Source organism: Saccoglossus kowalevskii, chromosome 16, assembly GCF_978046115.1.
Source record: "Saccoglossus kowalevskii chromosome 16, keSacKowa6.1, whole genome shotgun sequence".
In the NCBI taxonomy this organism is placed as follows: domain Eukaryota; kingdom Metazoa; phylum Hemichordata; class Enteropneusta; family Harrimaniidae; genus Saccoglossus; species Saccoglossus kowalevskii.
This window is the reverse complement of record NC_140656.1, coordinates 29,291,835-29,315,938: the sequence shown is the minus strand read 5'-3', so window position 1 is coordinate 29,315,938 and position 24,104 is coordinate 29,291,835. Positions and strand designations below refer to the sequence as shown.

Genomic DNA, 24,104 nt, shown 5'->3' with positions numbered 1-24,104 from the left:
ATTGTAGCTTTATTTGGCGATTGGCCAATATAAAACACATAGATAAGTGTCATTGTAGCTTTATTTGGTGATTGGCCAATATAAAACACATAGATAAGTGTCATTGTAGCTTTATTTGACGATTGGCCAATATAAAACACATAGGTAAGTGTCATTGTAGCTTTATTTGACGATTGGCCAATATAAAACACATAGATAAGTGTCATTGTAGCTTTATTTGACGATTGGCCATTATAAAACACATAGATATTAAGTGTCATTGTAGCTTTATTTGACGATTGGTCAATGTAAAACACATAGATATTAAGTGTCATTGTAGCTAGCAGGTATACACTGCCTGCATGGTTCAAAATTAGTGATGTTATTTACTGTGGAAACTACAGACAACTGTGTTGATTAAATGGTTTATGCTGATTACCAATAAATCGGTGTGGTTTACTGGTATATACCAAATACCGGTATGTTCAGTAATATCATAGAAAGTATTTTTTTTATTGATAAATCTCAGTGAAATACAAAATTTGGATAATATGTGAAAAATGAATTTCAAACCCTGGTGCTAACTATGCCCACCTCCTCTGACAGGCCTGGTTTGGCTAATCACAAACCAAATTAGATATATAGTCCCAAAAGATCATGGTGTCAGTTTAATTATATCTATTATATTGAGTTCAGAATTTGCCATAAACATGCTTCAAATTTCAAACAATCAACAAAGATGCCTTCTATTTCTAAGCATCAAAACCCATTACCAATTTTGGAAACTTGCCAGACAAGAATAAATCCAAAATACTAATGAACAACCAAATTCACTATTTAAAATTAATACAAAATAGTTTCAGTGCAAGACATGCATCTACCAACTAACAATTAACACTGCTCTCCAATGTACACAACTCTCATTGCATTTGTTAATTTTTAGTGGACATGTATTTACCAATGTCTTTTTATTATTTTTTTTAATTTTGTTCTTGTTTTCTTGAAACTGTAGTCCTTCCCATAGTTGTGTTCACACATATTAATATTACTACCCTGGTATGTAATATTAACTGAATATTTATCACATATTTTGTTATTTATTCTTGCTGATCCATGTTCATTCATTTACTTTCCTTTGTAATAACATTATCTTGTGCACCCTTTTCATCAACAAGATGTTTGATATGTATCCAAATACACCAAACCTAAAAAAATATGAAAGACAAATCAGAACAAGCAAAAACTATTGATGACGGCTTACAGCTTTCGTTCTAACATAACATTTGTATCTCTTCTTACAAGGAGTATATGATAGTCATGGCTGATTCGCACTGTGGCGCATTTTGTGTAATTTGACAGTCATGGCTGATTCGCACTGTGACACATTTTGTGTAATTTGATATTTAACTGCATCATCTCTCTCTCAGAAAGATTAACAAGAACTCACTGCCGTTCAACAAGCACGTCGCAATCGTTCATGCCGAAGCCAGTCGAAGATTAGGCCGTGTGTTGTGTGCGTTGGAAAGATTGATTTTTGGAACTAGGTATTTTATTTTATTTCATTTTGAGACTCCAAAATTTATTTTCTTTGTGTTATCTAATTTTGTGTGTCTTACCACACTGTCATTGTATTATGCTTAATTTATTGTTCATTTGAGTTCATGTCAGTTGATACCTCGTGAGCACACTATATTTATTTGTACGAATACAATAATTGAATTTGATAACATGTTTGTGTCGTTTCTTGTTGCGATCCCTTGAAAGATTCGAGTCTGTCCGTCATCCGACTTTAGATTTAAACTCGGCCGTAACAGCACTTACCTCCGCGAACAGACACATTGCTCTCCCAATGCTCAGTAAAGCAATTACAGTATACTGTAACCATGGAGATAGATGCAGACTAACTGTTAATACTTTAGTATAATGTGCATACAACCATATCGGAAGGACATGTAACCCCAACATTGCAAACACTCCAATCGGAGTCTTGAAGTCTGTGAAATACAACAAACGTAATGTGTTAATTAAGATCAGGGGATGATAAAGATATGGCAGATGAGTTCTATGAATATGTACCATTATGTTTAAATATCGTTGTGAGGAAGCAACATGGGAAGAGTTTTAGTGAACCATTTATAAATGCCTTCACTTTTACACAAATTGGAACATAGTTTAGAATAGGAACATGTAAAAACACAATAATCAAGATGGTGGTGCTCGCAAAAGTTTGACGTGAAACGTAACATTTGAGGAGCAGTAAAAATTACAATAATAAACTACGAAAATAACATGAAAATAATATATATGCATTACAAAAAACAGGCATCATACAAAATGGGAAATGTTCACAATAGGGACAGGAAACTGAATTAGTATAAGGGTTTTAAATTTTCCAAATTTCCTATTTTGGAAACTATTGGGGTAAAGGTGGAGGTCAGAACCAGTTCCACAAACTTATGTATCCCATGCTTCAGTTTTAATGACTGATGGTCCCTAACAGTCGGAAACTGTTGTCTGGCATACTCAAAAACTCAAATGTAGGGAAGGTGCATATTAGATTGTTCAAAATCTGTGTAAATATTGTTTTCTCCCCTATTCAGTAAAATATCCTTGATCCCCCTCATTCGCTTATCTCTCTGCATTGCAAAACATTTGCAACAAAATAACAAAATGTTCTTAAAAATGTCTTCAAAAGTATTATTTTTCCATTTCCTTTTTTCATATTCCAAACCATGTCTGTAGGACGTACCTTGTCTTAAATTTCAGTTGGACCTTCTTAAAATCTGTCACTGATTCCAAATATGGTTTGTAGTCCTTTATATTGTTCTTTAACTTTCTATAGTAGACTAAGCTAGACTTATCTTTCATATTTTCCCTCCACTTTGCTTATATATTGGTTACACAGGCAGGACCAAGATTGAATACCTATTCTCAGGGGCAGAGCTATCCACAGAACACTCTACATTGCTAAGACTCACAGTACTGTTCCATGTATTTCTATGGGCTTTGCAGAAGCTGCTGTGGAACACCAGCCAGAGAGCCAGTGAAAACATCTAAAGTCAGAAAAACAGCGCAAGCTCAACTACCAGACAATCCTGAACAACCAAATTTATATATGTTGCACATGTAGGGGTAGTCTTGTTACACTCTTCAGGAGAGTCTCAACGACTATCACAAAGTACAGTTTTTGATTGTTGCTCTCAAAACGCCTTGACGTCCACTCCCATGAATAAAAGAATTTTAAGAAAAATATTCCCATCCAGTCTGTCTATACCATCAGCAGCAGTTCCGGTCATTAAAAATCACTGTCTCTCCTGCCTTTTTTATGTGAAAAAAATTTCTCCAAAGTTGCATACATGAGTGTAGTGGTTGTTGCATCAAACTCATAGCTCAAATCCTACCTACAGGTAGCATTGCCAAAAACTTTGAGTACCACAGACTAAAGTGGAAGATTGAATTGACTGACTATGTCATTCAGGTCTTTTAGTAGACTCAAATAAGTAATGTAAATAAGTAGAAGAAATAGACTTACTTTTAGCCATTAATTTTTTTATAAGCCATGGTGAATTTTGAAATGCATTTTTCCAGTCTGCTCCATGTTGACTGTGGGTACAAGTGAGTACACACCATTCTAATGATGGGAATAACCAGCCCCACTGTAAACAGAAAACACAAAATATCATCACAATTAATACCGGTGTGCCCTGTAATAAGAATGATTTTGAAAGGGTCTTGAGTCAAAAGGAGAGAGACATTCAAGAACAAGTCATTGAAAATGACACAGTCCCCGTTAAGTTCTCTTTGTGCTCGTCATATTAAAGCGAAGGGGTTGTCGCGAGCGTGTCCTTGAAACTTGAGTTCCAAGTGGCGTATACAACAGATTGTTTATTTACATCAAAACACGTGTTTCGTGTCATAGTAATATTGCCAAAATAAAAACAGCCGTTATTCAGCCATCTTTGATCTGATTATGATATGTATGATGTATGTGCCAAATACGAATGAAAATGGTACATAAATTGTGGAAATATAGTAGTAAGGCCAAAAAGTCAGATGGCTGTCAATCGGCCATCCTTGACCAGATTTTGAAACAAATTGTCATGGATATGCATCCTAACATGTATAAAGTACATGTATGTGCCAAATTTGAATGAAAACTGACAGAGCACGTCCAAGATACCGCATAAAAAAACAAAAACAAGATGCCTGCCAGTCGACCATCTTTGATCCATCATGGACATGTATCTGGACATGTATAATCTATGTACCAAGTTTGAATGAAAACTGACAAAGCATGTCCAAAATACAACATTTTCAAAAAACAAGATGGCTGTCAGTTGGCCATTTTGAATCGAATCGCTAAACCACTGCATGTGCATATGTCCCACATAAGGTACTAGGCACATGCAAAGAATGAACGGAATCGGTCCACAGGATTCTGAAATATGACGTTGGATAGACTGACGCACGAACAGACGGACACACGGACGGACGGACGGACAGACTCAGGAACTCATGGACGGTCGGGGACATGTATCCTAACATGTATGATCTATGTACTAAATTTGAATGAAAACTGACAAAGCATGTCCAAAATACGACATTTTCAAAAAACAAGATGGCTGCCAGTCGGCCATCTTCATGGACATGTATCCTAACATGTATAATCTATGTACCAAGTTTGAATGAAAAACTCATAGTTGCTGTCGACATAGGAAGTAAAGCAAGCAAATAACACCGAATAAACGGCAAGGTAAAGACTATGTCTAATTATAGTAAACACGTACTGCGTGCGTGACTCGAACCGGCGCTCGCGTACGGCACCTAATCGCCTAGCTTCACGCCACTACACGTCTTCTCCTCGGCCACCGGGCATCCCCAAATAAAGGATGCTTAATAACCGAGCTTATTACGTGCAGAGAACATGAAACCTGTCCACGCGATCCGGGCCACACAGCGTGGCCAGAATGCGGCAAAGGCCTTCAGATCTGGCTGTAGTAGGATGGTGAAAGTAATGGTACAGCATTTGTAACAGTGAATAAGTACTGAGAAATAATTTTAAACTCATAGTTGCTGTCGACATAGGAAGTAAAGCAAGCAAATAACACCGAATAAACGGCAAGGTAAAGACTATGTCTAATTATAGTAAACACGTACTGCGTGCGTGACTCGAACCGGCGCTCGCGTACAGCACCTAATAGCCTAGCTTCACGCCACTACACGTCTTCCCCTCGGCCACCGGGCATCCCCAAATAAAGGATGCTTAATAACCGAGCTTATTACGTGCAGAGAACATGAAACCCGTCCACGCGATCCGGGCCACACAGCGTGGCCAGAATGCGGCAAAGGCCTTCAGATCTGGCTGTAGTAGGATGGTGAAAGTAATGGTACAGCATTTGTAACAGTGAATAAGTACTGAGAAATAATTTTAAACTCATAGTTGCTGTCGACATAGGAAGTAAAGCAAGCAAATAACACCGAATAAACGGCAAGGTAAAGACTATGTCTAATTATAGTAAACACGTACTGCGTGCGTGACTCGAACCGGCGCTCGCGTACAGCACCTAATAGCCTAGCTTCACGCCACTACACGTCTTCCCCTCGGCCACCGGGCATCCCCAAATAAAGGATGCTTAATAACCGAGCTTATTACGTGCAGAGAACATGAAACCCGTCCACGCGATCCGGGCCACACAGCGTGGCCAGAATGCGGCAAAGGCCTTCAGATCTGGCTGTAGTAGGATGGTGACAGTAATGGTACAGCATTTGTAACAGTGAATAAGTACTGAGAAATAATTTTAAACTCATAGTTGCTGTCGACATAGGAAGTAAAGCAAGCAAATAACACCGAATAAACGGCAAGGTAAAGACTATGTCTAATTATAGTATTTTTTTTAAATTGTTGGTAAAATGATCAATTACTTACATGATAGAGCCTGCTCCAAAGCATTCCTCTTACAACATTGTCTATTACAACATCAAACTATAAAAGTAAAAATAAAGAAGTTTCTCAATATTTAGACCATACAAACAGTGTATAAAATCACTTTATGACATTAAAATCCGAAATGCAATTGAGGTGACTTAAAATTATTGCACAATTCACATCAGATTTGTTTCTACTACCTAATTAGGTTTGATTATATGACTTTCTCAGAGAGCACTTTTTTTTATAATTAATATATACGGTATCCAGTATAATGTTCATACACTCAGCATAATGTCATGATGATATAGCGCCCTCTATAGTTCAAATGTACTTGAATTTGAATATCATGTATCAGTGTCTTAGGGTAAATAAAGTGGTTCTACACCGGTAAAGAGTGATATCTGGTTGCATTTCTTTCGTACTCAAATTAATTAGATTTCATTGGAAATTTTACCGAAGATGTTATTGTACTGAACCTCGCAATTAAAAGTTTGAAAAATATTCAAAAGTCAAGTGAAAGCTCTATACGAACGGCCATACGAACTAAAGGTATACTGTGAAGAAATAACAAACAAATTTGTGTAAATCGATTGCAAAGTTGCTAGATTTGTTTGGAAATTTTACATAAGTGATTGACTTTCTAAAACCGGTATTGAAAGTTAGAAAAAGCGATGACAAGTCTGGTAAATAATATATATTTATTAATATAGTATCTAGTATATAATGTAAATCTTATGATAGAGCAATCACAATATACTTTTTCAATAATCAACATTGCACAGCATTAAAATACCTTATAAAATATGGCAACCCTATTTTGATTGACATTCTTACTTGTGGGAAATCATCCCTAGAATTGTAATAAATTATAAATCGTATTAACTATACAGGATCTGAATATTCTAAGACTGGTCCAATTATAATAATTCAAGTTAATTAAGGTTATTAAATTACAAATAATAAAAAAAATTATATTTACCCATGCACCAAATGATGAAGTTTGATTCAGGACTCTTGCAACAGCACCATCAACACCTAATAATGGCATAGAATAACGAATAGAAATGACTACCAGTAATTATTACAGTAATTATTGATTATTACAGAACAATAGCCAGTTTTTATGTATGGACAATAATTTGAAAATGTTTCAATATATTCTGGAAATCATTTGAAAGCAAAATGAAAATCTCTGCAGTTTGTTTTTAAATAAATATTGTCAAAATACCTGATTATAGTGTTTTTTTACAACAAAAATGGCCACCAGTCAGCCAGCACCGCATGTGCATATGTATCAGATAAGGTATTAAGCATGTGTGGGGTCTGATGAAAGTTGGGAGTGTCGGGAACCAAGCAAAAACCGCTATATATCAAGGGTCACGACTTACTAAGGGGTCTCATGAAAGCGCGGTTTATGCATCGAAAATGGATAAAAAGCACATGTATACACATAAGTTTTTTTATAGTATGTTTTTTTTTATAGACCAACATTACAGCATCCATGTTTGCACGAATTCAGCAGCGAGTTTTATAGAGCTTTATCAAAGGGGAACAGCCAAGAAGTACGTAAAGTCATGACTTCATACCCCTGTCAATATCTTGAGTCAGGCTGCTGTCACACTTTGTATATTGTTAAGTTGTCTCCTCCAACTGCCAATTGAATACACAATGTGATGAAACTAATATTATTAGTTCTTCTATTTCTGATTAGTTCTTCTACTTAAAAACTGCTGGCAAAACTTAACATTTTTGGGAGCCATCCAACTACTTGCAACTTAGCAGAAACTGCAACTTACTGAGGTATGACTTAGCAAGGGTTCCCTGTATCACCACAGACTGAATGCGTAAAATGTTGATGGCATATCACCATAACAACATTGAACTTAAACAGTGTCATACTTAGATTCAGAGTTGATTCTATCATCAATATTTGTCAATACAACTAGTACATTGTAAAAATGAAAACCCTCCTCAATTCATTCCCAGTGAATACTTACCATCAAGCATTGCATTAATGCTGTACAGAACAACAAATACAGATGGCTTTGAGTCAAAATAAAAATTACTAATAAATAACAGCAATAGTCGTAAATAACCTGCAAAATAAACAGATGCAGTAGTAATAAATAAAAAATTCAAGTAACTTTGCATAGTTATACATTTTTCAAAAAAAATCTGAAATTGCACTCGACTGTTTGAGATTAAACGTATAATATACAATGTTTAAGATTATTATACATCTAACACCAAAAACAATAGAATTTGTTATTCCGAAATGTATCATTCTGTATCAGCAATCATTTGAAAATTAAAATTTTCCTTTATATGGGGTAAACTACATCGTCAACATTGACATGTTCAAGATCATCACTTCAAACACTTTTCAAAAAACAAAACAGTTAGATTAATTAGATTCTCAAAAACACAGTATGAGTATCAATGACTTTCATTTGGTTCCTAAAAACACATTATGAATATCAATGACTTTCATTCGGTTCCTAAAAACACATTATGAGTATCAATGACTTTCATTAGATTCTCAAAAACACAGTATGAGTATCAATGACTTTCATTAGATTATCAAAAGCATAGTATAAGTATCAATGACTTTCATTAGAATCTTAAAAACACAGTATGAGTATCAATGACTTTCACTAGGTTCCTAAAAACACAGTATGAGTATCAATGACTTTCATTTGGTTCCTAAAAACACAATACAAGTAGCAATGACTTTCATTAGGCACAATAAGTGTCACAGTGACTTTCATTTGGTAATGTCATCAACTCTCTATTGAATATATTACTAATTGTCTTAATCTTCAAGAATAACCACAAAACAAATTCATGTTTATATTGAACTTAACAGTGAACTTTATAAGCAGATCAAATAATCGATTGAATATGTGTCATAATCACAATCGAAAGCTACAATGTGCAATTAACCCTACCAGCTGATAAATGCATTATTAAGAAACAAACCGCTTTTATTTTCGGTAACAAAATATTTTTGAAATTTACAATGATCCATAAGCCAAATCAGATACTTATAACATTTTATAAGTTAGAAACAGCTGTTGTAATCAATTAAAATTTACCAATCACAGATCTACTATACATATGTCATGATAAAATATTGATTTAGCTTGTGATTACAAATTGGATAATATTGATTGTACTGCGTAACATAGGTGAAAGTATTAACTGAATACGAAATAAAATGACATGCATACGTCGCAAATCGTACACGACTTTTATTACTTGCATAAATTTACCACTGCTATATCCCAATTAAACAAAATTATAAAAGAGTACTCAACAAAGTGTATATTTAGTAAATTATTATATAACTGTATGTTAAAAGTATTTTTATTGATATTTTATCTTTTTAAAGATATTGAAGTAATACAATAAATTAGTAACACGCAGAAGGTATGAATAGTAATTAAAATATGAAAAATAGATAAATTAAACAATTCAATATGTACAGTTAATTTATTTTTATTTATTTTTAATATTCAGACTGTGGATATTATCTGTTTTAAACAGTCTTCTCTATGTATCTTATATGTACCAGCTTTGAGCCAAATCAGTCATAGCACTGTGATGTCTGGGAAATGACAGAAAATAATACAGTCTACCAGCCAACAATTGGTGTGTGATGTGGCCGGGAGTATCAAAAAGACTCAAGCAATATTGTCTGGTAAAAGGACTTTATAGATGATTATAACCAAGTTTGTTTGTTTATTTGTTTATTTATTTGTTTGTTTGTTTTTTGTCTGTCTGTCTTACTGTCTGTCTATTTATTTATTTATTACTCGCAATATTAGCAACACAAGAATTACATAGTTCTAGCATATTTATCTAACCTCATTTTAAACTCTGCAATCCATTCATACAATACCAGAAATCATTTTTTATATCTCAAAATCTCATAGTCGCACAGCTGCTATTAATATTGTGTGATTTTATTTCTATTTTTCTTGTAAATTCATATTTCACCCTATTTATGCATTTTTTTATTGTATTGTTGAATTATCTATTGTTCTGGCCAATTTTGTATTGGCTAGCTTAATTCTATGTAACATTTTATACCCTTAAGACATGCATGAAAAAACATTCATAATTGAATTGTTTTAAATGAAGAAATAATACACATAATTACATTTATTTAAAGTTTTCATCATTCCATTAGAGACAAATTCCTGATGTAATATATTTTGGTGGTCTAGGCAGAACATGTTTTATTTTATACTGTTGAGTGAGCAGTCAGATAGGAAATCCAACTCAAAACCTCCCAATTGTACAACACCAAGATACATATGAGATAAACAATAATACAAAGCATAATGTATTATTCTCATTTCACATCTATAGCCAGAAAATTCAACAATGTTAAAAAGAAAGATTTTGACTCTTTTTTTGGTTCACACTCATTTTTTTTGTTAGAACTATTTCAGACTAGTTCTCAATTTTGTAATCACATTTCAAACTAGGTTTTTAATGAAAATGGAATTAAAATTAATATTACACAAGACAGGTCTGCTGGCACATAGACATTATGCTGGAAGTCTAGACTAAACAAGTCATGCATGGCACAGTCCCCGTTAGTTATCAAATTTAAGATACCGGTATATAGTTTTGTTTATAGTAATATAGCTGGAATATAACCATGTCAGGAATATGATTTTTTAACCCTAAAATGATTGACATTTGTATCAATGATCGTCAAACAAGTACTTGTCCATATTGAGAGATATTGCTCTGGAACAGCATTCAAAATCAGCCATTTTAAATACATCTATATATATAACATGATGTACAACGAATATATAAAATTTGAATATAATCAGTCAAAGCATTTAAGAGATATGGCTCAAGAAGCCTAATCATTAAAACAAAATGGCCGCAAGTCAGCCATTTTGAATCCAATCTGAAAAATAAAATGCCGTGCATCAGGAACCCGTAATGTCTAATGTATGTACCAAGTTTGAGCGAAATCCATCCAGAAATGCCAGAAATGCTTGATATTTGATGATTTTTTAGCACAAAAATGACCACTATTTGGAATAGGATCGTCAAACCAATATATCTGTATATCTATGATATAATCTATAATGAATATTTAAAATTTGAACATAATCAGTCAAAGTAACTCAGAGATATGGCACTAGAACCACATTCATTAAAACAAAATGGCCGCCAGTTGGCCATTTTAAATCTTCTCTGAAAAACAAAACTATAATGTCTAATGTATACCAATTTTGAACAAAATCCATCTGTAAACAGCCGAAAAATGTTTGATTTTGATGATTTTTAGCACAAAAAAGGCCGCCATTCGGCTATCTTGAGTCAGATCGTGGAACAAATTGACATGCATATGTATAATATCATGTATGATGTATGTGTGAAGTTTGATTGTGATTGGTCCAGGCATTTCTAAGATACAGGTCCGCACACACAGACGCACAAAGGTCAAAACACAAGTCCTCGTTTTCGGACTGCATCCGAACGGGGACTAAAAACAGTTGATGATTGTGGCATATATTTATGAGACTTTTTTTGTGTGTTTTGGGTTATTGGACATTACTCAAAGATTTTTGGTACATTCCCAAATAAATCTATCTTATCATTATCTTACAAATGGGTGAAAAACAGGTACAACAGGCCTCACTAAAGATTGGTTATAAAATTGAACCCCTTTTTTGTTGCAAGCATTCTCAGTAACATGGCAACTAGGAAACTTGTTTATTATTGGTACAGTGAGCCGAGTGATTTCAGAACAGACCCTAGTAGTAGTTATGACTCATGTGGTACCACATTCAGAGCAGTACCCTACCAGCAGTTATGTTCAGGTATTTATTAGAGACACCTAGTAAATTAAAATTTGTTTCTCTTGCGACGAAAAATCTGCGATAATAGCCAAGGGTGTGTGGGACTGCATTTCAAAAAGGTATTTTATATATAGTGTATATAATTATTCTTTTAACAAGTATTGCTTTATACTGATTCCTCAACACCCCACCACCACTCTAACCCTAGTCCCCCCCCCCCCTTAAGTATTGTCTAATCTTAATTTATTACACTTGTATTATATGTAATTAAAAATGAAGTTGCATTACGATTTGAAATATACATTTTGTCTGGGATTAGGCCAGACTTTTTTTATTCCTTGTTTCTTGAGTTTTTATAAGGCTTTGAGGAGGGCGGGAAAAAAAATAAAATTAATTTTCCATTAGATTTGTGTGATTCTCAATAAATTGTAAGTGAGATCATTGATCGGAGAGAAGAAATAAAATAAAATTTTATTCCATGTATGAACTTGTTTCTCATCTGCGCAAGACTTCGGTACTTTGATCATGATACTCCCACCACAAAAATGCAACTTGGATTTGTTATGCGGCGGGCGGGTTTGCGAAACAAGGGATAATAAAAGTCTAAGTCTGGCCTTACTTGATTCGCAAATAAGAAGTCGTGCAAAGTGGGACGGAAGTGAGAGCGCCGCCAGTGTTTGGAGTGTGAAAAACATTTTGGATTGAGGTTTGCCAATTTTTGTGATTTATAGTCACTATTTTTAAGCGTGTAACCGATATAGGTATTTAAATAGATAGTCCAATGACATTTCTCAACAATATATATTGTTCTAATGTTTATTTTCACTACATCCGGGTTCAACATTTCAGTCATTTACCTAAAATAAATGAAAAGCCTCCACGTTTAAATATCATATGAACACTTGCCTATGAGATTCGGAACGTACAGAAATACGCTTGTCTTCATGTTTTTAAGATGAGAGTTGCTTCCTCCTTCGCAACAGTTGTCAAAGCGTTCACATTTCAATAACACCACGTTAGGACGTCGATGTTTACAAACACGAATCTCCAACACAGCTGGTAGTCGAAGAATAAAATGTCAATGTTCATTGGTTCACTGATAGACTCATAAGCCAATTGCAGCGCGTGTTACTAAATTGTTTCACCTCGAACAAACACAAATTATTTGTAATAAAAATTAAACGAATTGTGAAATTGAAAATGTTTTACAATTATTACATATAATTGTGAATAATAATTATAAAATCAATATTATATTATTTGTAATGTATTAATGAACAATACTACATTTACTAAATTTAAAATGTATATTCTTTTGGCACGAGGCTACTCAAGTAGGAAGGAAGGGAAAGCCCTAATCACCAAGATGGCGTTCGGGATGAAGACGTGTCGGGAACCGGAACAGAATAAGTTGCCTGGTTTTACATGTGTTCTATTTGTGATTATTTGTTTTTCTAGTGTCGGTGCTACTGTGAGCACCCAACCATTAATCGACACTTCGAAATACTATCATTATGATGACATGACCGAACTTTTACAACAATATGCTGCGAACTACCCCCACATTGTTAAGCTAGAGTCGATAGGCGAAAGCGTCCAGCAAAGACAACTGTGGGTTATGAAAATAACCGACCATCCCGAAGTCTCTGAGCCCGGCGAGCCATGGGTGAAATTGGTCGGAAACATGCACGGTAATGAAGTCATTAGCAGACAAGTTCTGATATATTTAATTCAGTATTTATGTGAAAATTACGCTTCGAATGACCGTGTTGCCAACCTTGTTGATAACACGGCTATTTATATCTTGCCGAGTATGAATCCGGACGGATTTGAACGAGCGAAGGTGGGCACTTGCACTGGCGTGATGGGCCGTAGAAACGAAAATGGTATAGATTTGAATAGGGATTTTCCTGATCAGTTTCAGTCTTCGGCACATGATAACGACGCCCGGCAACCGGAAACATTGGCGATCATGAAATGGATCTCGGAAAATAAATTTGTGCTTTCTGCTAACTTGCATGGTGGTAGCGTTGTAGCTAGCTATCCATATGATGATTCCAGGCTACACGTACTGGAGGGGAGGTATAGTGCAGCTCCTGATGATGATGTGTTCAAACACCTTGCTTCCACATATGCTAAAAACCATCTGACGATGCACAAAGGCAATCTGTGCCAAGGCGACAACTTTCCTAATGGTATCACCAACGGAGCAAAGTGGTATGATGTGCCAGGTAAGGTGACAAGTTATTGGGCTTCATGAACCATATACATGAAATGCTAAAAGATGAATCAGAAAATTTTCTTTGTGTGTGTGTGTGTGTGTGGAGGGGTATTTTCTCTTCTTAATATAAGATATTCTTTATTCACTTGTCTTCTGTTGATAATCACTATATTATATGAGCTCTGTTTAGTAGTGATTCTTAGGACAAAAGAATTGCGAATTGTAGGTAGATGTATGTGGGAATATTGTGCAAACAAACAAATGATAACACTGTAACAGGTGGTTAAATTGATTTTTAGTTTGAGTTTGACTTAGTTTTTATATATTCACACTTGTATGAAAATTAAATCTGTTTAAAATGTCTTACATCAATGAAATAAGCAAGTTCTGCCGGTAATACAAGTAACTATACATTTGTATCTACTATATTAGCCTATATGTTGTACTTTTTCATTTGGAATTTAATTTAGCTTAAGGTTTAAACCGATGAAACTACTTCTGTCATGATGCTTTGCAATACACACTGTGAGAAATCAGTTAAAATTGTCACATTGTAATTTTATTGAAATAAGTACTTCTCAGTAAATAACTTGACCTAAGTAGCCACCATCTTATTTGTTCATTTGTGCCTGCATGGTGATGCTCACTAAATTTGATGACCAGCCTCAAATTATTACACATTATTGATGAATTCATCATTCTGATCAGCCCCAGAACCAGCACTGAAACATTATATCATTAACATCTGTCAAGGAATTCTATTTCTATAATTTCAGTTGATGTTTTTCATCCAACTTTATTATATTTGGGGTAAATAATAAATTTTCTAATTTGATTCATTATTAAATTTGACAGGTGGTATGCAGGATTATAATTACCTACAAAGTAATTGTTTTGAAATTACAATGGAACTATCTTGTTGTAAATATCCACTGCCATCAGAACTGACTAAAGAGTGGAATAATAACAGGGAGGCCTTACTTGCATACATTGAACAGGTAAGAATACTAATCTTCTCTGTCAACAGAGTTTAAATTAGTGCTGCAGAACATTTAATTATCCAAGATGCAACTCCTATTCCGCTTGTTATGAAACACTCCCCAAATGAAGTGGTGGATATTTCTTTAAAGCAAATGAAAATTCCTTTACTGTCATTTAATCTTCCCACTCCAAAAAACTTTCATATAAACCTATATTGAACCTAACTGTGTGTGTTTTATGGTCAAGTACCCTGGTACTGCAATGTTAATGATGTTTACATAGCAACCAAATGTTAGCATGAAAACTACAGTGCTGTTTATAATATTGCTTGATATGTTGGAGACATTTTTTTGGTTTGAGGATTCAGGGGTATTCATGTAGGCAACATTTCTAGAATGTTACCATGACTCCCTCTTATTGTATAGACCAAATTAAATAGTTAAATAGCTACAAAACCGATGATTTTTTTTGTGCTGAAAATTGGTCTCTTGTGAAAATGTATTTACATGCCTTTTTTTTAGCTCCGCTGTCGACTTTGTCGAGCGGAGCTTATCATATGAGTGATTGTCTGTCGTCCGTGTCAATGTTTTACATTTTCGACTTCTTCTTGAAAACTATAAGCCTGAATGCTTTGATACTTGGTGTATATGTACCTTGGGTAGACCTCTCTTAGATTTGTTCATTTGATGATGATATCTTCAATTCTCTAATTTTGATGTTATATTTTTGTCATTTTTGGTGAAAAGTGATATTTTTGAATTCTTGTTAAAAACAGCAAGTCTACATATTGTTCATTTTCTAATGATATTTTCTGTTCTTTAATTGAAATGTGCATTGGTAACAGCGGAGCTATCTCAGCCGACAGGCTGCTTGTATACTTCTTTCTGTGTGTATAAAACTTGGTATACTGATGTGTGCTTAAATCCATTCCTAGACACACCCTACTTGTTTCCGTGCAACATACTCATGCCATATTGTATTACTTAATGTTACCTGTTGCCAACCCCTTCCAGTTATAACATCCTGTTTGTTGAAGTCAGGAATACCACAGTATGGCACTTTACACTAAAATCAAAATGCTGGGTCTTTGCACTGTCTACTGGAGAGGTTCATGCTTTTTGCTCTCCATCAATATGATTACAAAAATAAAATAGCATCAGAAAAAAAAATGTGTTGATATCAGCTGAGCACACTTTTCTGAGTTTAAATTTTAATGTTTCAATCCTTTTTCTTAGAATGAACAAGTTGAATTCTGAATTCATTTCTGAATCATATTTCCACAGTCATACATCAGTTATAATCAAAAAAGATTAACCATTCAGAATTCTTCTTGCAACAAAGGATAAAATCATATCATGGTTATTACAGTGGCAAACCACCATAAGTTGTGCTCTCACCCTCCATTCTACTTATAAAGTGGAAGGGAAGGTGACATCTCTGCCATATGCCCATGCTTTTGTTCTAAAGGTCCTTTCAAGGATAGTATCACCTTCAGCCAAACTGTTTAAATGTGAAGAGTTAGTGGGTCTTCAAGCATGTCCGCCTGTCTGGGACCAAATCTAAATTCAAACTTGGTACATACTGTAAAACATCCTTTTAGCGAATTTAGCGAAAGAACGGATTCGCTAGTTCAAGATGTCGCTAATGACGTTATTATAAATTCAAAATGGCCAAGGCTTGGGGATTTGTATACAGTAATCCGGAACATAAATTAATTACACTTGACATTTTTTTTTTTTTTATGGAGTTTATAACTGCCCATTTGTTTGGCACGTGCCAGACAAGTATTGTGAAAACAGGAAATCAACAATGACAATAGAGATTCGTTAAAACAACATTTCACTATTCACTTTTACCACAATTCGCTAAAATTCGCTTTTCAACATTTTACAGTATATTGAGCAATAATGGTATCTTGGTGCATGTCAATGAATGCTGGTTCTGAGACTCATCTCTGTTCACCAATCGCATTCAAACTTCACAAATACATCATACATGCCAGATGTAATTGTTACATTGTGTCCATTTTTAAGCCAAAAAGTATATCAAAACTACCGTTTCCATTATATACCGGAACTGGATCAAATTAAATACCTTATAGTATAAATTCATCATGTCAAGTTCTGATTCAGATAAGCATACTTTTTTACTGTTGCATAATATGTTATGTCGATGAGATGTACTTTTTTATGGTATGAATACTAAGAAATGTTTAGGCTGAATATGATATATAAAATTGATCCATATTTTAATTTGAAAGTCTGCCATTACAACAACAAGAACAATCCTCTCAATGTCAAATCATATGATATCAGGTTTACCCATACCGCAAAAGTGAAGCGGAATACTAATATGACATAAAGAAATATGAATTTATAAATAAAAAGAGAATAAAAAGTGCGGTTTTAAAATCATGTATTTACCGTTATTAACAAAATATTAAAAAAAAAAGTTATGTTTACACAAGTAAACAAAATAATGTCATATACAATTGTTGATCAAGTCTAGCAGCGTATGGCTGTATCACATGATTGTACCACATGGTGCTTTATGGTTAATGGATTAGTACAAGGTGATCTACAGTAATTAATCTCCTAATCACATGCGGTACGTCAGAACCATGACAAATCCTCATTATCAAGTCATCTATCCACCATGCTTTCTAGAGTTCAAATTAAATCTTTTTGTTTATATAAAACTGTAGTTATTGTTGTAAGTTAAATATAGATCAGTCATCTGTTTTAGAACACTTGAACTTCGTCAAACTATGATTAAACGGTAATCTACCATAAAATATGCATGTCAGTTGCAAATCGCAATTTATTATTTTTTTTTAAATTTAAGTACATTTAATAATGTTCCAATGTTATTATGTACACTTGATTTAGTATTTCATTTTTTAATGCGAATATAGAGCAACAGCTGGTGTGATAATGTAAAATATGGAGCTTTAAAGGCAACTACCCCCCTTCCATATAAAATTACATATCTTCATCTAGTACAATACATGATGGCATTAAAGACTATGCATGACCTTTCAAACCTTCCTCTTATTACTAAGCCTCAACACATTCTTATTTGAATCAATGAAATGTACTCAAGTATATACAATATAAAATACATCAAATAATATACAAAGCTCACTATTCATTGTATACAATAATCCAACATATTTATGTACACAACTCTGTTTAACAAACGATGAATGAATCAACCTGATTTAAACAGAATCTGTGTCAAGGAGCTAGTTGATACCTCTACCCTTCCTGTAATTCTGGAACAGTGCTTAAAAAAATAAAATAATTCATTCAGGATCAGATTTGTTTGCATTGTGCATAAATTAGACCTGTTGCTACATGTAGCCCACAGTATGTTGCTTATCTGTGAATAATAAAATTGTTTTCAATATAATAATCTATTTCTGTTTATTTGAGTTTTACAAAAATGGTACTAGCTTTAATTAATTCCCATTCAAATTTATTACAATTTATTTGTAATCCTTTGAATATTTAAATATATCGATTGCAAAATCAGTCTTGTTGTATAAAGTACATTTAAACCAGTGAAGAACTGCAGAATAATTGTTATTTTTCGGGTTTACATTGATAAATGTAATTATTATTAATACATGTAATTTAAATAACCAGTTTGTAGAACATAATAGTTCCACTATTTTTTTTAAAAAAATACTAATTTCAATATATTGTTAAATCATGAGGCTAATTTACATATCAGTTACTGAGGTGACATACCTTCTACATTTCAAACAAAGGAAATATAGGTATTTCTATGTTCAAAATATTTTAATAAATTGGTGTACAGTCAATGTAATAGTATATTGGAAATGTCATTTGCAATGTTAAGTATATTGCCGTATTATCAAAATTAATTTTTCTATTTCTGATATTGCTTTTAACAAAAAATATGTCATTAATATTTTTTAATATTTCCAATATATTATTACAAAAAAAGGATAAGCAAAGTAAACAATGAAATTTTTTTTATTAAAAAAATACAAGTTCATTGAGATTTCATATTTATTTTGTGATTATTCATACTTTCAATGATAACTATTTAATTGACAAATAATTCCACAGAGAAGCTGATGTGCTGATTAAAATGCTAAGTTTGCTATCAAACTATAAACCAAACATTCGAGTACTCTGTTGTATAAATGTATCCATAGAATGTTTGAAATAAAAAGATAAATATTGCAAAATAATAAAATTCAATTCTAAACCTTGACTGAACAATAACAATGCCACTCACATGTGTAAGCCCAGCATGGCCTGAAATATGGAACCCCACTACACAATAATTTTTTTCTGCCAAAATTTTGTGCAACATTGTAGAATGTTGTGAAAAAAAATGCAGATTCATTTTGTGAATGGTGTCATATTGATTACTGGTACTTACACATTTCAAAAAGGTGATATTATGGTACATATAGTACAATGCAATTCTTAATGAATGAAACGGTTAACACCATCCTGTGTATTTTGAAATCCAGTATTTCGTAAAATGTGCTCCACAGCTGATTAATTAACACTTGGTACCATACTTTATGTAATTTTTCCAATAAATTTGTTGTTAACTTTGCATTTTTAATAAAAGTGTACATAAACCAAAAAAAATTATGTATTTTGTAAGCCATGAACGTCAAATTAGCCGGGACCTGTGTAGACTCTAACACCTCTCTCATTTACATAAGCACATATGCTAATAATAGAGCAAATCTAATGTACCCTTTTATATATTCGAACCTCATTTCTCGTCATGAAATTTTCACAAATTGATGATTTATTTAAATTTGCATTCTTCAGTAGATTGCATGAACTAGTGAATTGCTTTGTGGAATTGTTATTAGTAATTTATGCTGTATACGTTTGCAGCGATATCCCCAAGGGCCTTTAAACACATTGCTAGATTTATCACCAGGAAAATATTATCACGACTGGGCTAATTTGCATAAAAATACAATGTGCTAATACCATCCCTGTATTCATTGTGTTGGTAATTTTTTCTCTAGTTCTCTAAAACTAAAGTGGACTACTGTTCTATAATATCCTAAAGAAAATCTCGCTGAGTGACACCATTATTGACCATAAATGACGTGATTGTTCTGTCTAATAAACACTATTTCATGAATACACCAATACATTATTGTACGGTAATACAAATGTGGGAACTTTATAAGCTTTACAGATTCTTGATAAAATAAAGCAATAACTTTTCTGATTCTCTATAACCTTCTGTGGTGGCCATTTTAAAATGAAAAATATCTCAAAAAACTTACAATTTGAAGTTAATAATAATTATTAAATAAATTTAAAAAGTAGTTTGGGTACACAAAACCATATTTTCAAGTAGCTAGTCTCAGGAAATCCATGTGTCAGAATTGTTAACCCTATCATCCTCTGAAGTATGTACATATACCGGTGAACTGTCTCATTAGTATGCAAATTTGATCTGATTCGGAAATACAATGTAGTACCATATGATGTAAAAACAAACATTTTTGTTTGGAATTTGTGCATCTTCATTTCTTGGTAGTCACACTACATGGATACAAATGTTTAAAGTTGTATTATCGATAAAATTTATTTGAACCCTTTGTTAAGTAATATGCGTTCTGTAATTATAAATACAACAACAACAACAAAATTTGCAAGATATCCACCTTGCCAACAGCTGAACATCACCGAACAGCTTTGTTGCAGCGCAAGGTTTCAAGTCGCCGTATGGCCAGGATTCTTTGTTTGTCAATCAACAAGCAGCCTGTCGGCTGAGATAGTTAGCATTGCACATTTCATTTCCAGAATTCAAAAATATCACTTTTCACCAAAAATGACAAAAATATTAATCAATTATAGAATTAAAGGTATCATAACAAAATGAACAAATCTGAGAGAGGTCCGCATGTAGTACCTATATATTTATCATCAAAGCAATTCGACTTGCGGTTTTTGACAAGAAGTCGAAAATATCACTTTTTTCCAAAAATGACAAAAATAATCACCAAAATTAGAGAATTAAAGGTATCATCATGAAATGAACAAATCTGAGAGAAGTCCACATGTAGTATCTATATATGTAATGTCAAAGAAATTGGACTTGCGGTTTTTAACGAGAAGTCAAAAATATCACTTTTTACCAAAAATGACAAAAATATTCACCAAAATTAGAGAATTGAAGATATCATCACGAAATGAACAAATCTGAGAGAGGTCCACATGTAGTACCTATATATGTAGTATCAAAGCAATTGGACTTGCGGTTTTTAACAAGAAGTCGAAAATATCACTTTTTACCAAAAATTACAAAAATATTCACCAAAATTAGAGAATTAAAGATATCATTACAAAATGAACAAATCTGAGAGAGGTCCACATGTAGTACCTATATATGTAATATCAAAGTAATTGCACTTGCGGTTTTTAACAAGAAGTCGAAAATATCACTTTTTACCAAAAATGACAAAAATCTTCACCAAAATTAGAGAATTGAAGATATCAACATGAAATGAACAAACCTAAGAGAGGTCTACCCAAGGTACATATACACCAAGTATCAAAGCATTCAGGCTTGTAGTTTTCAAGAAGAAGTCGAAAAAGTAAAACATTGACACGGACGACGACGGACAATCACTCATATGATAAGCTCCCCTCGACAAAGTCAACAGCGGAGCTAAAAACATTCTATTTTACAGTTTTGAATCAAATGCATACAACTTGTGACAGAGTTATTTAACAAATTTGAATTCATAACAACAATAATTTGAAAATTGTCAATGCTTGAATATGTGTTTATAGTTAGGAAACTAGGACATAACTTGTTACAATTTACATCATCAATTATGAAAGTACAGATAAAAAGAAGCAATATTTATTATGCATAATTCTATATTTATTAACACTGATATCTAGAATTTATAAGCAGCAATACAATATCATAGAATGTTCAAACTCTGACATGTCTTAATAAGTTGTATTGTCAGCTTAGCTTAGCTGAAAGTAACTTGGCCAAAAACCAAATCTGAATTTTACAGTGTTCATAAATTATTGACATTTACTGACTGAAATATTTATTGTCTTCATTACAACAAATCCCATCACGCATTGCTGTTTGAATTCTGCTGCAGGAGTGCACTAAACATAAATAATCTACAAAGTATGTAATGTTAGATGTGCACTGCTGCGGTCACGTGTGTTAAACATTCATCCTAGAAATTCAAAACAGAGGAACAGAATGACCATTCAGAAACAATTCAGGAACAAGTGTGGTGTGCATACCAGAATAAGGGAAGAGTAGGAAATCAAACGGGCGGTTCACTGCGGTAATCACCGCGGCTCTCCGCAGTACACCGGGGAGAGCCGCGGACTGCTTATAATTATTAGGGGTCTCTACCGCATTGACCACTGGTACCAGTTGCAACCACGGTCGTAGGAAAGGTGTGAAATATGTACTTAACAGTTTCCTTTGTGATTCCATTGGTTTTTGTTTCAAATAGCTGTTTTTAAATCGAGCAGGTTACGAGCATTGCTGGCATGGAAATACTAAGCATATGGTAATATTATCGGCTCACGTATTTTATTAATATAAAAATCCATAAGTCCAATGCTGTATACGAATTGTTGTTGCGTGAAACAATGTTGTATTTTATGCATGTATTTATCACCAATTCCAAGAGTAAAAGTCGTAACTTTCGAAGGTATGAGTATTATGACTTACATTTGTTACACTTGAATAAAGTCTACCACATGAAAAGAATGTTATTTATGAAGTTTTTAATAGCCGAGCCTTCCTGATTCGAGCCTCTTGTTGATTTGACAACGGTGGTATCATTAATGTTTATTCTTTGCCTGTAGTTGCGTTCACGCACAGCTCCTTAGCACGGGCTAAGAGGTCAAATTCCTTAGCCCGTGCTAAGAAAACGTGTGTGAACGCTTAGCACGGGCTAAGGAATGCTAAGTACGGGTTAAATCTGATCCGAATTTAAGACCCTTAGCACGGGCTAACGAAGTATGCGCGAACGCTTAGCCCAGGGCTAAGCGCCCTCTGCAGCGACCTTTGGGTGTGAAATGTGTCCCATGTTCGTATAACGACTCTATTCCACCAGTCATTACTCCGCGCTCGCTTCCACACTGATCGGGTCGCTGTAGTAGAGCGTACAGCAGCTCCAATTGTAGACAAAATAAATTTGGTTCGCTGTCTGCGACATGCATTAATAAAACTATGTATTCTGTTACGCCCGTTGTATACTGTTTCTGTGCATCCAAATAAGTTAGGTCCGTCTTCTCTCGCGTTCCTGTGCACGTCACTTCAAAATTAGAACGAAACATGCCAGCAGCAGAAATAGAACCTCGCGCATGTCATCCATTTTTCGTTCGTAAATAGCAGCTTACCCCTTAGCCCGTGCTAATGACTGGCCCTCCTTGTGCGTGGACGCACGTGAATATTTTTGCCATTTTTGGTAAAAAGTGATATTTTCGACTTCTTGTAAGTCCGATTGCTTTGATATATAGGTACTACATGTGGAACTCTCTCAGATTTGTTCATTTTGTGATGATATCTTCAATTCTCTAATTAATTTATTTTGGTGAATATTTTTGTAATTTTTGGTAAAAAGTGATATTTTCGACTTCTTGTTAAAAACTGTAAGTCCGATTGCTTTGATACTATTCATATTGTTCATTTTCTAATGATGTCTTCGGTTCTTTAATTGAAATGTGCATTGCTAACAGCGGAGCTATCTCAGCCGATAGGCTGCTTGTTTATAAATATGGCTGATTGAAGGCCATATTGCTTCATAACAATTTTACAGAAGTTGAATTGAATTTTTCCTGATTCGCAAACAATCTGAATCTTAAAGATATAAAGTTGCATTATGGCCATAAAAATCTTTCTATATTGTTTTGATAATAATAAAAAAATAGCATTTGTGGATTATTTACTTTAGGGTATATTTACTTATACTGAAATTTATGACAAAAAAATTTTGCTTTCTCCATCAAACATTTTATTATATGAATTGCAAACAGTGATTTTTTGGAGAAAATGTTCATTATATAAAAACACAAAAATAATTATTTAAAAAATCAGAAAAACATATAAACAGTAAGGAATAAATGTTATAGTCCTAATAAAAAAATAAAAGCTATAT

The 24,104-nt window shown here is 33.6% G+C and overlaps 2 protein-coding genes across 2 annotated transcripts in view; one reads left to right on the top strand and one right to left on the bottom strand.

Annotated features, from left to right (window-relative positions):
- Positions 1 to 471: 471 nt before the first annotated feature.
- On the bottom strand, positions 472 to 12,795 carry LOC144344803 (uncharacterized). The gene is made up of 7 exons (XM_085491324.1): positions 12,646 to 12,795; positions 7,906 to 8,004; positions 6,888 to 6,943; positions 5,906 to 5,962; positions 3,512 to 3,635; positions 1,801 to 1,973; positions 472 to 1,184 (listed from the first exon to the last, which is right to left on the bottom strand). Exons 1-7 carry the CDS (start codon positions 12,683 to 12,685, stop codon positions 1,101 to 1,103), a joined length of 633 nt encoding a protein of 210 aa, XP_085347450.1. The 5' UTR covers positions 12,686 to 12,795; the 3' UTR covers positions 472 to 1,100.
- A 304-nt stretch (positions 12,796 to 13,099) lies between these two features.
- Positions 13,100 to 24,104, top strand: part of LOC100372562 (carboxypeptidase D-like) — a 40,149-nt gene continuing 29,144 nt past the window's right edge. The window contains exons 1-2 of the mRNA XM_085491323.1: positions 13,100 to 13,970; positions 14,816 to 14,958. Of these exons, the coding sequence (XP_085347449.1) occupies positions 13,106 to 13,970; positions 14,816 to 14,958 (1,008 nt within the window). The 5' untranslated portion in view covers positions 13,100 to 13,105. The remainder of the gene's footprint in view (positions 13,971 to 14,815; positions 14,959 to 24,104) is intronic.